This window comes from Psammomys obesus, unplaced genomic scaffold, assembly GCF_907164565.1.
Source record: "Psammomys obesus unplaced genomic scaffold, mPsaObe1.curated_primary_1811, whole genome shotgun sequence".
Lineage (NCBI taxonomy): Eukaryota > Metazoa > Chordata > Mammalia > Rodentia > Muridae > Psammomys > Psammomys obesus.
In genome coordinates this window covers 6,167,332-6,183,351 of record NW_026592732.1, presented here as the reverse complement: position 1 = coordinate 6,183,351, position 16,020 = coordinate 6,167,332, and the positions used below count along the sequence as shown (strand labels likewise).

Genomic DNA, 16,020 nt, shown 5'->3' with positions numbered 1-16,020 from the left:
TCTTCCTCAATATTCATGGTTAGCTTTCTAGATGTTTCCTCACTTGGCAAACATGTTTGACTTTGTTTTCTATTGTTTGAAAGGGAACACTGTGATTGAGGTCTGAGGCCCTGGAACACACCATCTGGGTTTGAATTCTGACTTTACCACTTCCTAACTGTCATGAAAGTAGTTTGATTTCCTCCTGAGTAAAGAGGGCATAACAACTTGCTTCTGTTGTGGGGATGAGAAGAGTCCAGTAGAGACTATGAAACAGTCACTGAGATGTAGCTTCCTACACCTCATTTGCTCCTTATACTTTAAAGCTTCATACTTCACCTGAAGCCTCTCTCATCACTTTGCCAGGGTTACAATTCACATCATTGGTTCTGTTAACTGACCTGCCATTCCTCTTCTGGTCCTCTTGGCTTATACACAGCCCTCCACCATGAACTACTCACAACCAAGCTCAGTAACATCTTCTTCCCCTGCAAACGCCTAGAAGCTTCTGTCTATTCACTTGCATTTAGTCACTGATTCACAATTCACCCAATTCGTAGTGACCTAACTCTCTGTCTTCCCTGAATGTGTGCTTCAAAGTCTCTCCCTGATGCTTAGAAACCTCGTTTACACTTTCGCCAACTGAGCTTCATACCTTCCTGAAGCCTCCAGAAGCCTCCAGATTCATACCTTCTAGAATCCAAAGGATTCTAGAACCTACAAATCCAAGCTCACAGTCTAACAGGATGGCTCAGCAATTTAAGTGCTTGCTATGCAAGCTGGATAGCATTAGTTTGATCTTCAGGACCTATGTAAAAGCAGGAGTAGAGAACTTAATCCACAAATGGTCCTCTGATGTATATTCTCTCTCTCTCTCTCTTTCTCTCTCTCTCTCTCTCTCTCTCTCTCACACACACACACACACACACAGCTCTTAAGCCCCTCCCCTCTGTTCCCACAGGAAAACATATAAATCCTCCCAAATTTCGTGAGTGTTTAGCTGAGTGCATAATGAGAATTTCTTCTATTGAAATGTATCATTTTTGCATATAATATCAGCTTTATCATGAGCTTCTTAAAGATTAAACCATCACCAAGGGCATTCTTTGAATACCGTATGCATGAATTCATTTAATCTGTACCTTAAAATGTATCTGCCATTATTACCCTCATTTTATTTTCAAGAAGAAGAGAAATGAAGTCACGGAAGCATACCTTTAGCATAAATCTAAACAGAAAGCAGACAGTAATTGCCACATGAATGGATTACCCACAGAGTATTATTACCACCTTGCTCTCAGTTCACAAATGATTTGTAAATATCTAGTTTTAGTAGTTACTTGAAAGTATTGCTAAATAAGGGTGCTTCATTTTGCAACTTCATTTTAAAATGGGGTCTTACTAACAACGTCTTTTGAAAGTAAACTGGGATGCCACTGCAAGGACAATGAGAGTTAGATGACCCTCACTCTGTGCATGCACTCCATGGAGTAACTTCTGAGAAGCAGCAGCACATATTGTGGATGCCATCAAGCCTCCACTAACAAGTCCGAAAAGACAAGGTCCTTACTCTTGGATGGTGCCATAGTGGACCCAGGCACCTGAAGTTGAAGGCACTCAATATCACTTAAATAAATTGTTCCTTATTTAAAAAAAAAAAAACTTTCTAAAAGTGAATGAAGGACACATATTTCCACGCAGAGCCCTTCCGGAAGTCACTGAAGTGTGAATGCTCCAGTCCCTCACTGGCTGCTCATGAGTAGAGGGTGTTAGAACTCAGAACCCTGGGAGGCAATGGAGAAGACAGCTGATGGTCAGGTCCTCAGCTTCACCCACAGTCCACCTCAGCACTCCCTGTCAGCTTCTTAGAATATACATTTATCTCCAACATCAAAATGTGACATGATCTCTACATGCATTCTAATCTTCAAAGGCAAACACGTTTGGCTTGGCATTTACCAAGGTGGAGAATTTTTTAAGTGTTTCCATGGAAGATAAAGTTTGAAAGATGCCTTGCAAACTGATGCAAAACTATTGCCTTTGTATGTAACCAAAATGTTCTTTAAAAACGTGCAGGTGTTACTTAAAGCAAGATAATCCTGGGGAAACTGTGTTATGGTGAAGTTCAGGTTGTGCATTTATTTCAAACAACTATTCCTGTCTTCTTGTACACACAAAGCTAGGATAAACAAAAAGACAAACTAAACTTTTGTTTAGAGTTATCATAGAAATATTATGCATTTATGGAAAGGACAAACAGATAATTTTCAATTGTATCATGTGTTCTCCTATGCGTATATACATGTATATGTCATATATTTGTAACTACACGGTGAACATGTAATATATGTATGTCAATGTTTGCACACATATATAAATAGCACACATATGTAATTTAATTACTACAGTGATTTTTTTTTTTTGTACGGTAGATCCATAGGAGCACAGACATCACTAGAGTAAATCTGTATCTTGAGAGGTGAGAATTGCTGAGTGTAGGCGCAGTCCTCATGACTTGAGTGTACTCTACAGTTGAAAGTGTGAGTCACAGGGCGAAAAGTTATAACAGCCAACCACATTCACTTGGCAATAGTAGGCAATGCCCACTGTTAAATGGCACCATCTTTTAAGCTGTAAAGACATGTCGCCGTTTCTTAGAAACAAGGAATAATAAAAATGTACGAAGTGGCCATCGTGACAATGAAACAGAGAGGAAGAACGAGGATTAAGCTGCTTACCTTCCATCGCCCTTTTAAAGAAGACCTTACAGCTCCCGCAGGTAAGGACACCATAGTGACAGCCAGATGCTTCATCCCCACAGATTAAACAGATCTTCTGAGGTAAGGAATCAAAGCCATACTGTGGGCTCTGGCTGGCTTCCGAATCTGGCCTGGACATGCAAAACACACTCCATTTAGTTTTAGGTACACTGCTATATGAAAAAAAGAAAGCTTTTTAAAACTGGCATGGATGAGGCCAAATATTTTTTTAAATACAACCATAGTATATATTTATATTTTTTTCTTGTTTGTGTTTTAGTGTTTTGATAAAGGTCTCATGTAGCTAGGTTGGCTTTAAACTTGCTACATATCAGAGCCTGGCCTTGAACTCATAAACACCCAGCTTCCAAGTGCTGGGAACAGAGGCATTTGCCGCATGCCCAGTTTATGGGGTGCTGGGAATGGAACCCTGGACTTAATGTATGATAGGTAAGCAACCTTTCTAGGAGCTGATCCCAGGACCATATACATACAAACATACACACATGTGCATATGCATACAGACATATTTGAAAGTCAGGGAGCTAAACTTGATACTTGATATCATAAACTACCTATAGTGGATTTATTGGACATGCAAATTATTAGCCACTCATTAGCAATAATAAAAGGAAAGTCAATGCAGCCTTTCAGCTTAAAAAAAGCTAGAAACTCTTATTTAAAGAGAGCTCCTTATACAGAGGTGATTTTTGTCTTCGGTGGATGAAATATGACATCCTTCCTGAACACTGGGTCACAATAAATATGGCTGCGCTTCAGGAGTTTAACTGGACTTAACAGCGGTTCCGCTTTGTGAACTCAGCCCCTGGAAGATTGATTGCTCCGGCAAATAAATATACATGCTATTTTAAGGCACTGTTAACGCGCTGGCATTGTTTTGCCTAGTCACAGCAGGTGAGACTACAAGCCCTGAGTGTTTTTTCCCCTCACGTTCCGTTATGTCAGTACGTGAGGTCAAATGTTCTTGGAAACACGTCTGAAGAGAGTAAGGGTATCTGAAACACTATGAACGCTCGTGTTCTCCCCGCACTGTGCACTGCCTTCGATGCCTTAAACCCACGTTCAAACCTTCCCTCCTGCAGTTTACTGCACTCTAGGAAAACTGGGCCAGAGATCTGCGCAGACCGCTGAGGTGTTTCTGATTTCAGTTCTGAAGCCTCATTTAAGCTCCACCCCTTCCAGAGGATCTGGGCTTCAGCGCCCCAGCCTCTGCAATACGCACACACATTCCGGGTCAATGCCCTTCTCACAAGTACCTGTACCAAAGCCCCCAACCCATCCTTGACTCAATCAAAGGTCTTACAGTGTGGCCTCAGGTTTTGAACCAGGCTGGTCCCGCTTCAGAAAGTTTTCAGACAACGTTTGGAAGAAGGGTGCAGAACAAAGTGGAATATTTGCACCCCGTTTTCCCATCAGTCAATTCATTCACTTTACACCCTAATAGCAGCCCTCTCCCTCCGCTCCTCCCTCCGCTCCTCCCTCGCCCACTTCACATCTCTTCCCTTCATTCCCCCTCCCCTCTTCTCAGGGAAGGGGAGCCCCCCTTGTGTACCAACCCACCCTGGCACATCAAGTCATCTGTACCCCTTCTTAGCCCCCCCCAAATAATTTGAGAAGGGAGGCACTGGCTAGTGGGTGTCTGGTCCCCAAGGCCCAGGCCTCCTGCGGCAACCCAGCTCCCAGGAGTGGCAGGACGAGCTGAGCAGGACAGGGCTGGCTGCGTGTGTGTACTCACCTCAGGTAGTTGAGGTAAGGCGGGTAGACCTGGGGCAGGCTGTCCTTGAGCACCGCGGTCTGGTAGCCCAGCTGCGGCAGCCCGTTGAGGCCGAGTGGCGGGTAGATGGCGGATGCTGCAGCGGCCCCGGGGGCGGCGGGCACGTTGTCCCGCGGGAGCAGGCAGGAGCCGGCGGCCGGGGGCTTGCAGGGCAGCGGCGGGAAGGCGCCCTGCGTGGGCGGCGCGGCGCCCTCCGCCTTGTACAGGATGCACTCCAGCGCGGACCCCGAGGAGGGCGAGGGCGACCCCGCCGCGCTGCCGGGGCCGCCGGCCACCGCCGCCTCCCCGGGCCTGGAGGACGGCGCTCGCGGCGGCGCCGGCGCCAGCGGGAAATCTGGGAAGGTGGCGGCGCCGGCTCCGGCCAACAGGTAGGAGCGCGGCGAGCGCGCAGCCGCCTCCGCGCCTTCCTCTTCCTCCTTGATCTTCAAGCCCGGCGGCTGGAAGTCGCCGTACAGAGGGAACGCGTCGTCTTTGGGCTCGCCGTCTGGAGGGTAGGTGCAGTCCGGGAAGTCGCCGCAGGGCACCGGCGGAGAGGGCGCGGACGGCGAGCCCCGAGGAGGGCCAAAGGCGCCCTGGGCCGAGGCCCCGCCGTCGTAGCCGTCCCCCTCCAGCAGCTGCCGGGTGCGGGCGGCCAGGAGAGGGTGGTTGAGAGGCAGGATGGGCACCTGGATGAAATCCACCACTGTGGTGGCCAGTGGGGAGCGCCCGGGCGCCGCCGCGGAGTCTTGCTCCAAGGAGACCCTGGGGGCGGAAAACCGGGAGTCCTCCTTGGGGACCAGGGCGACGCCTCCCGGAGCCGCCGCGGGCGCGCTGGCTGCGACTCCGCCGCCGCTGCCTGCGCCTTCCGGGGCTCGAGGCTTGCTCTTCAGAAGTGGAGCCGCGGAGCCCTCGGTCTCCAGGCCCCCGTCCTCCTCCACCTCCACCGCGGCCGGCAGAGGGAGCGGCTTCACCGCGGGCCCTGACCAGGGCGCACCCCCTGAGGCCGGGAGCAGCCCATGCTGAGGGGGTGACAGCCCCTTCGGCAGCATCTTCTGCCCGGCTCCTGATCCGGAGCTGTCGCCGGCCTCTCTCTCTGGCCGGTTCATGAGCGGGGACAGCAACCCCTTGGTAGCGGGAACGCTGCGGGGTTCTTCTGGAAGCTCCGGCCCAAAGAGACACCAAGGAGTGATGGCCTCGCAGGTTGGGGGGCTGGTGTGACCCTGCTTGGTCCCCGAGGGCGTCAGCAGCGTGTCTAAGACACTGTCTAAGAGTCTGCTGTCCTTCTCGGAGGCTCTGGGATTGCTGCCTCCTGCCCCACGAGCGGCTCCGACTCCGGAGAACGCTCCCTCCACGTCGGACAGCGACGGCTGCCCCGGTGTCTTTCCGTCTAGGAGCTCAGGCCCCTGGCAGGACCTAGGGAAGAGCAGCCCTTCCAGGGAGATCTGTAAAGGCGAGACTACAGACGATGCGGACGCGTCCGAGGGCTGACTTCCCTGGAAGGGACCGGGTTCCAGCCGTCCAAGCAAGGGGGACCCGACGTGGGTGGGGGAGGGTGCGGTGCCCGTCGCGTGGGGAGCCCGAGGATCCTTTGCCTGCAGCTCAGTCATGATGACCCGGGATCCCCTTTTCTCCTCCCCTATCTCCAGGGAGGAGGGAAAAAGGAAGGAGGAGGGGTGCCGGTGATATAGGGGCAGGGGGAGGGGGGAAGGGGGTGTTGAATCTCAGGACCCGTCGGATCTCCACCTCCTGGTCGGGAGGGGCGGTGTTGGTCAGCTCCGGTCCTTACCCTCCACCCAGACGCAGAGGAAGGGTGGCAGTCGAGTTGTCCCGGCGGTGGGGTGAGGGCAGGAAGAAGTAGCTGGAGCGAGTTGGTCTCTGAACTGGGAGAGTTCTTCAAGAGACTTTTTACGTGCCTGTCCGTGGGTGGGAGACACAGGGTCCTCACCCGTCCCGCACTGGAGTGGCAGGTGCTGCCTGAAGGACTCCTGTTATCTCCGGGCTTGTTCCATTGGTTGAAACCTAGGCATCTTAGGACGTTTGCGTTACAGCCTCCGCTGAAAAGCCTGGGACTAGTTGGACCTTTTAGATGTAGCGCGTTCTTTGCTGCTCTCCTGCTGCAGCAGTCCCTAAAGCTCCCTGGGTTCTCTACAGTCCCCGCGGTCTCTGGTAGCAGGTTGCTCTGGTACAGCTAAGAGAATCAAGTTCCCTATGGGCTTGCTACCGAAACAGCAGAATCCTCCTCACACTTGTAAATACTACAAAGCCTGACTGATAGTGACAGTCTAGACTGGCTCCATACCTTCCTAGCGAGCCTCTGCTCTCTAGGAAGGCCCGCCCAAAGCCCCTCCCTAACCAATCACTGGCTAGATCCAAAGCTCGGTAGCATGTCTGCTACCCACTAGTCTGATATCAGATGCTTTCAGAAGAAATCTCCTAAGCATATCAGATTTTATACCGTCCGTTCAGGAGTATGGCAGTCCCGGTGGGGAGAAAAAATTATACCCTATCAAAAGCAAAACTGTTGTAAGGATTTCAGGATTTGGAATTTGTAAAGAATCAACACAGACAATGACATCTGGTGACATTATCTTTTAAAATGACCCTGTAGAAAATGAACCCAAATATTTTAATTTTTATTATGAGTCTATGTCTCTGTGAGTGTACGTCACATGTTTACTCAGAGGCCAGTAGAGTGGGTGTGAGCTCTTAGAGTTGAAGTTACAGGGGCTTGCGAGAGGTCTGACAGGGGTGCTGAGAAGCAAGCTGGGCTCCTCTGAAAGAGCAGCTTGTGTTATATGTGTGAGCACGTGCATGTGACTTGGTGCATATGGTGTTCGAGACCAGCCCCAGAGAGTGGATCTCCTCCTTCTGCCATGTGGGCTCTGGAGACAGAACTCATCCTGAGTTTGGCACCAACCTCTGGCTGCCTGTCCAACCTGCCCCTAAACATTAACACCTTCAAAGTATTCTTGTGACAAGTGGGTCACACTCCTTTTAAGAGCCACGGATGTGACTTGACAGTTAAGGATGGAAGACAGTTGGTAACACATCTCTGGCTGTATGGGGAGTTTGGATGCTGAGTGTCATGTTTGGTTTGCATGAATACATCTCTCTATCTTCAGCCCCAATTAAATACCCTGCATCATACCTTAAGATCTCCAGGGGGAAGCTAAACACTATTTTCCCCCTCAATGTTTCTCTACCCTTAAGAATAATTATCATTGAGCGTTAAAATAAATCACTTTTAAATGCACAGAAACAGCGTGGAGGGGAGAGAATAGTACAATAGATTCCGTATGCAGTCATAAGCTAATAGTGTCCATGCTGAACCCAAGATTGGTAGACATCTTGACACTGTCCTAAATGTGCCCTATTCAAAACTAAGCTAGTGGTTTGGAAATTTTTCCTTGAGTGTGTCCAGGTTCCACTTACGCTGATGTATTACAGGTCTAGAAGATAAGTGGAAAACTCCAAAACTCTCAGGCAGGTGGGGCTGCTAGAGGAAAAGGTGTCTGAATTCCTGAATCACCAGGGAGGCACGCTGTATGAGAAGTAAATCTTTTGCATTGAACCACTGAGTTTGGGCGTTGACTCTTCCAGCAATGAGTTATCGCTGACTAATTTTAGATGTGTGAGAATTAGGGAGGTAGAGGAGAATTCAAGGAAGCAGTTATTGTATGTTCCTAAGGCATCAAATGATAAAATGGAGTGTGGGAAATGCAGGGGGGCATGAGGAGCAGTGCATAGAGTAAGCGTGGGAAGGAAAGAAACGGCCACCAGCCAGCCTCCTCTATGTGCATATGTATTTATAATGTATATCGGGAACCTTGACCACAAAGTGAGGCATAGAATGTCTTCAAAAGCGGAGTCATTCCCTTTAAAATCTTTGTATAATGTCCTTTCCCATCTCGTCCTTCCAACATCACCACCCAGCCCACTAACCAATGATCTGCCTTCTGTCCCTGTATACTAGGACTTCTAAAGATTTCTGTCTGGTTTACTAAATATTCTGTTACATTATTCTCTATGTCTTCAATGTAAGTGTTTTTAAGACTTTGTATTAGTAGGCATTCCTTTTCAGAATTTCAGTTTTAGATTTATAGCAAAATCTACCAAAGGATAAGGAGTAGCCTGAGTTCTCTGTGAAGCTTCCTGTACGCTAGTACTGAATGTATGTTGCTGCTAGTGAGCTCAGGCTAGCGCATGGCTGTTAGCTAATGCGCTGGGGCATATGCAGTTTTCTTCTAATATCCATTTCCCCCAAGATTTTCTCATCGGGGACACCTTGTTTCATTGTTGTTATGGCTTCCCAGGTTCTTCTGGGCTATGATGGCTTCTCAGAGTCCTTTGTATTTTATGTCCTTGGCGCTCCTGAGAACTCTTGTCAGGTGACATTCTCCAAGCAGTCACGGCTCATGGGTTTGGGAAAGAAAATTAAAGCTGTCAAGTGCTGTTTTTACTTCCTTGCATAAAGGTTCACACTGCACAGGACTTACAGTGTGCCGCTGGCCCCGGGCAGCTGTGTGAAGCGGTGTTTCTCAGGGCCCTCCACTTGGATATTAGTTCCACCCTCTGGAAGGAAGTCACTGTGAGCCATTTGTGGGAGTGTGTGGTGGGAGGAAGAAGTTATGTTCTCTTCTCCAAGGTAGAGTAACTAACTGAAAGCTTTGTTTGTAATTCTGCCTGGGGAGCACCCTTCACTGCTATTACTACTTTATTCTGTCTTTGGGTATACCACATTTTGTTCCTCAGGTTCATTTTTTCAGCTTTGGGTGTTGGGGGCTCCTTTTGTTGTTCTGTGTTAGGTTGACATACTTCACTTTTGTGTATGGTAAAGATGGGTGGAAGTGGGGTGAGGGGTTTTGAGCACTTTTTGGGTTCTCTGGGGTTACAAGCTTCTCCGGATATTTTTTGCTTTCCACAGGTACCTTCCTGGAATCAGCCATTTTCCCTGGAAGTTCAGTCCATTTATTTGAAAAAGAACTATGGTATTAGAAATGAAGATTTCCTCTTCAGTTTATTTAATATGCTCTTCTTATATTTTTGTATAATACTTTGAGTCTCAACCCTATTGTAGCATTTATCAGTAGTTTACTTTCTGCTGCTGAGTAGAAATCCAATTAATGAATATACCATGGTTTGTTTGCCTATGTCCCTGCTGATAAACAGTTGTATAGTTTTACTAGAAATTTACTACCAAAATGCATATGCCCGTCTCTGTATACATATGTTTTAATTTTTCTTAGATAAGTATTTAGAAGCAAAGTGGCTAGATATATTCAAGTCTTCAGTGGTCTGCTTGTGAAATTCACAGACTTCATACATTGATGCATTCATACTTCATGCGTTGCCACGGTGATGATCCTTGGAGGTGGGGCTTTTGGGAGGGTGGTGTTGCCTAGTTGTCTAGTCCCTCCTACCCCACTGGGAAACAGAAAGAAGTAAGTACCATCTGTGAACCAGAGAGAAGAATTTCACAAGAAATTGAATCTGCCACTTTGATGACGCCATGATCTGTGCAAGATAACTTCCTGTTGTATCTGAGCCACCCGGTGAACACATGGTGTTTTATTATAGCAGCCCAGTGGACCGACACTGTAGCTGCGCACACAACTGTCAAACCCCCTTCCACAGGGACTGCACCAGTTTTCATTCTCCCTAGGGTGTGGGAGTTCTAATAATGCCGTAACCTGAAAAACAGTTGGTCAGTATTTTTATTATTATTATTATTATTTCAGCAAATTTAAGAAGTGTGTGATGGAATCTTAGTGGAGTTTTGGTTTTGCTCTAGAGGTTTATGGTAGTCACTTTCTTTCCCTTTGTTTTCTGTATATCTTCTTCCACATTATCTCTGGGTATGATCACATTTTTTTTATTGGCTTTAAAAATCATTTGCTTAAAATGCTGAGGATAAGTGACAGACGGTTTCTGGTATGAATGGGGGATGGGCTCATAAGACCTTTTGCATGTGGGTAGCACCCATTGAGTGCCACACTTCTTTGCTTTCAAATGCTCACTGCAATGACTCCTTGGTCTGGTCCAAGGCCCTTGGCTTTTGCTACTCTGTCAATACTGCATCCTCCCTGGGACTCACTCTGCTTGGATATCCTGTTGTTGCCCTGTGTCATGGAGGTCCTATAGACTTGGATCTGTAAGACTAGCCTTTTCATGCACTTCAGAAGTTCATCAATGGGGTAGGCGTCTGGGTGGGCCAACCCAGAGCCTTGGATCTGGGCCTGAGAGGTGTGTAAGCTGGTCAGCCCACTGGCTCTCTCATTCTCATGGCCCAGGGTCTGGCTCACCAGCAACTCCTGAAACCAGGGCCAGCTCTACCCTGCTGCCCAGGGGAGGTGAAGGGTCCGCTCTCCCAAATGATGCAGCAGATGAAGAATGTGGCCAATTCTCCCATTCTTATAACCTCAGGGCCAGCTTTCCTGTCTGCCATAGATGGCAAGGGACAAGAGGGAAGAAAAAGGTTTCTCTCTCTCTCTCTCTCTCTCTCTCTCTCTCTCCCTCTCTCTCTCATTTGCACCATCACCCAGACAAGAGGCAGGGCCAGCTCTCTCACAATCATGCCCTGTGGGACAGGTCTCCCTGTCTGGTGACTTTGGGGCCAGCTCTCTTCCCTGCCAGTGGTGGCAAAGGCAGAAGGGACAGGGGTGGACATTTCTCCTTTGCCTATGTCACCACATGGCAGAAGAGTGGCGGGGCCAGCTCTCCCAAGCACACACCCTCGGGGCCACCTCACCCATATCCTCTGCCATCAGGGTCAGGTCTACCATGCTGTCCAAGTGAAGGGCAGGGAAAGCTCCTGTGCTCTCATGGCCCAGTCTGGGCCTACTCTCCTGCCCACCACTGGTGGTGAGGACAAAAGTGAGGGGAGGGAACTCTGCCTTGGTGACACCACTGCATAGCAAACAAGAAGCAAGGCCAGATCTCCCACATTCTCATCCTCAGGGATGGATCACCTGCAGTCCTCACATTCAGGGCCAGCTCAGTATACTATTCAGATGAGGTATAGGACCTGCTCTCCTGAGTGCTGCAGTAGGTGAGGGGCAGGAGCAGCTCTCCTGCTCTGTTGACCTGGGGGCCAGATCTCCTGCTTGCCACAGGTGACTAGGGGGAAGAGGGGGGCACATCTCTTGTTCACATCACTCCACAGCATACAAGTGGCAGGGACAGATCTCCCACACTCACACCCTCTCCCAACCACTGCAGCTGGTGAGAGGCAGGGACAGCTCTCCTGCTCTCAGGACCCCAGGGCCAGATCTCCTGCCTGCCACGGGTGGTGAAGGTGCAAGTGGGGAGGAGGGTACCTCTTCCTCACTTATGTCACCAAACAGGAGATGAGCAGAAGGGCCAGGTCTCTCACACTCACATCCTTGGGGGCCTGGCTCACCAGCAACATACAGGACTGCTCTCCAGAGAACTTCAGCGGACTAGGGGTGGGGTCAGCTCTCCTCTCATCATGCCCCTAGGACTAGCTCTCCTAGGATTCCCAGATGAGGGGTGGGGCTAGTTCTGTAGAGCCCTCAGACTTCCACAAGCTGCAGCCCAGGGACATCCGCCTGGCATTTAGTGATAACAGGCCCTTGCTGCTTCAGTGCCACAAACTCAGATGTGGCCCCTGGTGGCAGCACAGGCCAGGACCCCACCATGGTCCCAGGTGCTATCGCGGGCAACTCACGTCAGGCTGTCCCTCACTACCCTGAGGTCGCCGTTCTCTTCTCATTGTGCCTGCATCCTTCTGTTGCTCTTTCTCTTGCATTTCTCCACCACTTACTTGCTCCTGTTAGAGGTGTCTGGGGTCTGAGTATCTGGGGTCATCTCGGGGGTGGTCTCAGGTATGCAGTGTCCAGTGCATCATGGTACATGGCAGGGTTCATCCCGGACATGGTCTACTGCTCCAGGCCTTGTGCTTGCTAGGCAAGCGCTTAAGTACTCATTCATAATCCTAACAAATATCATATTCTTGATAACTGATTTCTCAACATATTACTTGATCTGGTCTCAAAATGTTTATATGTAGTTCTATTTTGTATTTCAAAACAGCACAAAAATATTGCTGAACAATTTTAATTTTATGTTAAACACATATAAGAGGGGAAATATGAACTATTTTCAGAACTAAATTCAAAACTCATTGAAGATTTTAATCTAAAAAAGAAGATAGTCTTTGCTTACTAATGCTGTACTTCTTTTATTAAGCACAGTCCCTGATAATCTGATTTTTCTTTATTCCTTCAATTTCCTCAGTAATCTGATTCCTGCTCTATTAACCAAGGAATCTCGAGACTTTGAGATGAATTATGAGAAATATGTGTATAGAAAAACATGAGTTTCAGAGTGAAGATACAGAGAGAAGCCAAACCACTCATTGCTTGGCTGACAGGCTTTGACAGGCCCCCCCAAAAAAATACAACCCCTACTGAGAAGCAAATGTTGGAAATGATGGACTTCCATGGGCTCTGGAATGAATGGGCTTTCCGGGCCTTAGAGCTTTCTTTTCTGTGGCTTATTTCTGCCAGTAGTGGTTGGCATGTGCAGGTACTCTACCTAGCAGTGTATCAAAGCAGATACTGAAACTAATAACCAAACCTTGGGCAGAGTGCAGGGAATCATATGAAAGAAGGGGGAGTTAGTATGACCCAGAGGGGACAGGAGCTCCACAAGGACCAGATATATCAGGGCATAGGGGTCTTTTATGAGACTGTTTCTCCAACAAGGGACCATGCATGGATATAACCTAAAACCCTGGCTTGGATGTAGCCCATGGTAGCTCAGTATCCAAGTGAGTTCCCTAGTATGGGGGACAAGGATTATTTCTGACATGAACTCAGTGATTAGCTCATTGATCTCCCCTTTCCCCCTGAGGGTGGAGCAGCCTTGCTAGGGCCACAGATAAGGACATTACAGCCAGTCCTGAAGATACCTGATAGGCTAGGGTCAGATGGAAGGGGAGGAGGACCTCCCCTATCAGTGGACTTGGAAGAAGGCAGGGAGGAGATGAGGGAGGGAGGATGGGATTAGGAGGAAAAGAAGGAGGGAGCTATGGCTGGGATACAAGTGAATGACCTGTGATTAAAATAAAATAATAAAAAAAGAAATGTGATGCTCTTTCTTGTCTGTAAAGGCTCTAGATTTTCATAATTTTGGGTACTTCAAGGAGATAATGACACATTCCTAACTCACAGATACCCATAGTTAAGTTAGCTAGTTTTCCCAAAATCTAGTAAATAATGAATTCAAAATACCTTTGTAAATAATGGATTTGGCACTGAAACGGAAGGAATTCACAGTCTAAACTGTGACAGTGTGCTTCTGCAGCTACTTCATCTTATAAATTTACTACTAATATGCACTCATTCTTTGGCTTCACTGAGACAGTGAGAAGCACATTTACATTTAATTGCATGGAAAATTAGTAGAGATGGGTTTTATAAAGAATCCTGCACAGGGTAGAAAAATCTGGTAATCTACTGACTCGGCAATACTTTTGAAAGTGACAGTGCCTGGAGAACTAAATGAAACGTCTACAGCACAGTTTACATAGGACTTCAGAATCTGCAATATCACTCTTTGTCCTTATTTTGAGAAAAATGTTTCTCTGAAAATGAGTTTTGCCAAATCGTTCACTATTGTCTCTGCTTAATGCATTTCAATAGGCACCTTCATTCACTCTGAATCAATTCCAATAGATTCATTTTGTTTAGAGACTCTTCCCCTGACTATTTCACACTAGCTTAGCTAAAACTCATTCTTGTTTTGCAGATATCCTTTGTTTTTTTGTTTGTTTGTTTCTGTTTTTGTTTTTTGTTTTTCTGATGGATGTGTTCTTTTTCTTTATATGTGAGCTTCCACCGGAGAAAATCTTTTTATTATACCCACATGTGACTTTCAGAGCATCAGGAAAATGCTATCCCTGAAAACAAGTCACCAAATTTTAGGGGTTCTCTAACTAAACTTCGCTCTCACTAGACATTCATTAATTGTGGACAGTCTCCCTCAGGGTTTTCTGTAGAGTCTCCTTGTACCTTGGGACTCAGTCTACCCTCCAAAGCTTTCAGTCCTCTGGATTTAGCCTCTGGATGAGGAAAATGGTCAATTTTCCATGGATCAAACCTGTAAATGGGGCTTACCTTTTATGCTCACCTTTACACCTTCAGAGTTTAGCTGCTTGGCCATACCAAACTGTAGTGCAGGCTGGGAAAGGTGTTCTAGTTAAGTGTCCAAGAAAAATAGCTTGTAGTTATGGTGAACAGTTTGTAAATCCCCATGATACTGTGCCTGCTCTTTCTATGTCTTTTAAGAACAGTTTTTCATGCCAGAGAAAGCTCCTGCTCCCCTTACTAGGGATCCCACTTGGAGACAGTCTATAGGGTACATCTGAGTTGGGGCTTTTGGTACTCTCCATGCAATGTTCTATTCTCTCACATGAACTCAGTGGCAGGCTCTCTGATCACCTCCCCCTGGAGGGTGCAGTCTTGCCAGGCCACAGAGGAAGACAATGCAGCCAGTCCTGATGAGACCTGATAGGCTAGGGTCAAATAGAAGGGTAGGGGGACCTCCCCTATCAGTGGACTAGGGGAGGGACATAAGAGGATAAGAGGGAGGGAGGTAGCTAGACTGACAAAACTGTGGGAATCCCTGGACCTTCAAGAGGGCTGCACCCACAGCGTCTGGACCAGAGCAGTGCCTGCAGCTACCATCCCAGACAGGGACACACAGCTTGTGGTCCAGAGTGAGGCACCCAGCCTCCAGACCAGAGCAGCGCCTCCAGGCACCAACTCAACCTAGGTGCACATTCTCCAGACCCAGAGCAGAGCACTCAGCCTCTGGCCCAGAGACTTGCTGGGTGCACCTCTCACTTTCCCGGACAGAACTGTGTGCCCCAGGATAACAGACTGAGTTTCCCTGTTGGGAAAAAACCCCACAGTTAGGGAATCAGCAGGTGCTTCAAGAGGACTGTACCTGGAAATTTAGTGAGCAGCAGCACACTAAATTTATAACGAGAAACCCAGCAGTGGGGCAGCTGTCTTGAGAACTTCTATGGGTAAGAGGAGATCCCCCCCCTGCCTAACATAGACCACAGCTACTACTCAGGGCTATAAACCTGAGGTGAGCAGTGGCAATTCCTGAGAAACACTGGCCATACAGTGACCATAACCAAAAAGCAGAGGAGGACTCCTTCAGGAAAAATCATCTTCCGGCCAAGGGGATTCTCCCTACCTCAGGACTCCAGCAAGCACAGAAACTAACAGCCAACACCTAAATCAGCCTAATTGGGTAGAGGTGAGCGTAAAAGCTCAACCAACAAAAGACAGAGCAATATGGCATCTCCAGAACCCAGCCATCCAGGGGCGAACAGCCCTGGACAACGCAGCATAATAGAAAATCAAGAAGATGACCTTACATCTATGCTGATGAAGAGGATAATAGAGGAAACAAATAAAATACGTAAAGAATTAGAGGAAGATAAAAACAAACAGATCATGGCTATCCGTAAAG

General features: G+C 47.8%; 1 protein-coding gene across 1 annotated transcript in view; it reads right to left on the bottom strand.

The window, feature by feature from the left end:
- Positions 1 to 6,119, bottom strand: part of Pgr (progesterone receptor) — a 58,689-nt gene extending 52,570 nt beyond the window's left edge. Inside the window, exons 1-2 of the mRNA XM_055615569.1 lie at positions 4,495 to 6,119; positions 2,718 to 2,869 (exon numbers count right to left, since the gene is read on the bottom strand). Of these exons, the coding sequence (XP_055471544.1) occupies positions 2,718 to 2,869; positions 4,495 to 6,119 (1,777 nt within the window). The remainder of the gene's footprint in view (positions 1 to 2,717; positions 2,870 to 4,494) is intronic.
- Between the last annotated feature and the right edge of the window lie 9,901 nt (positions 6,120 to 16,020).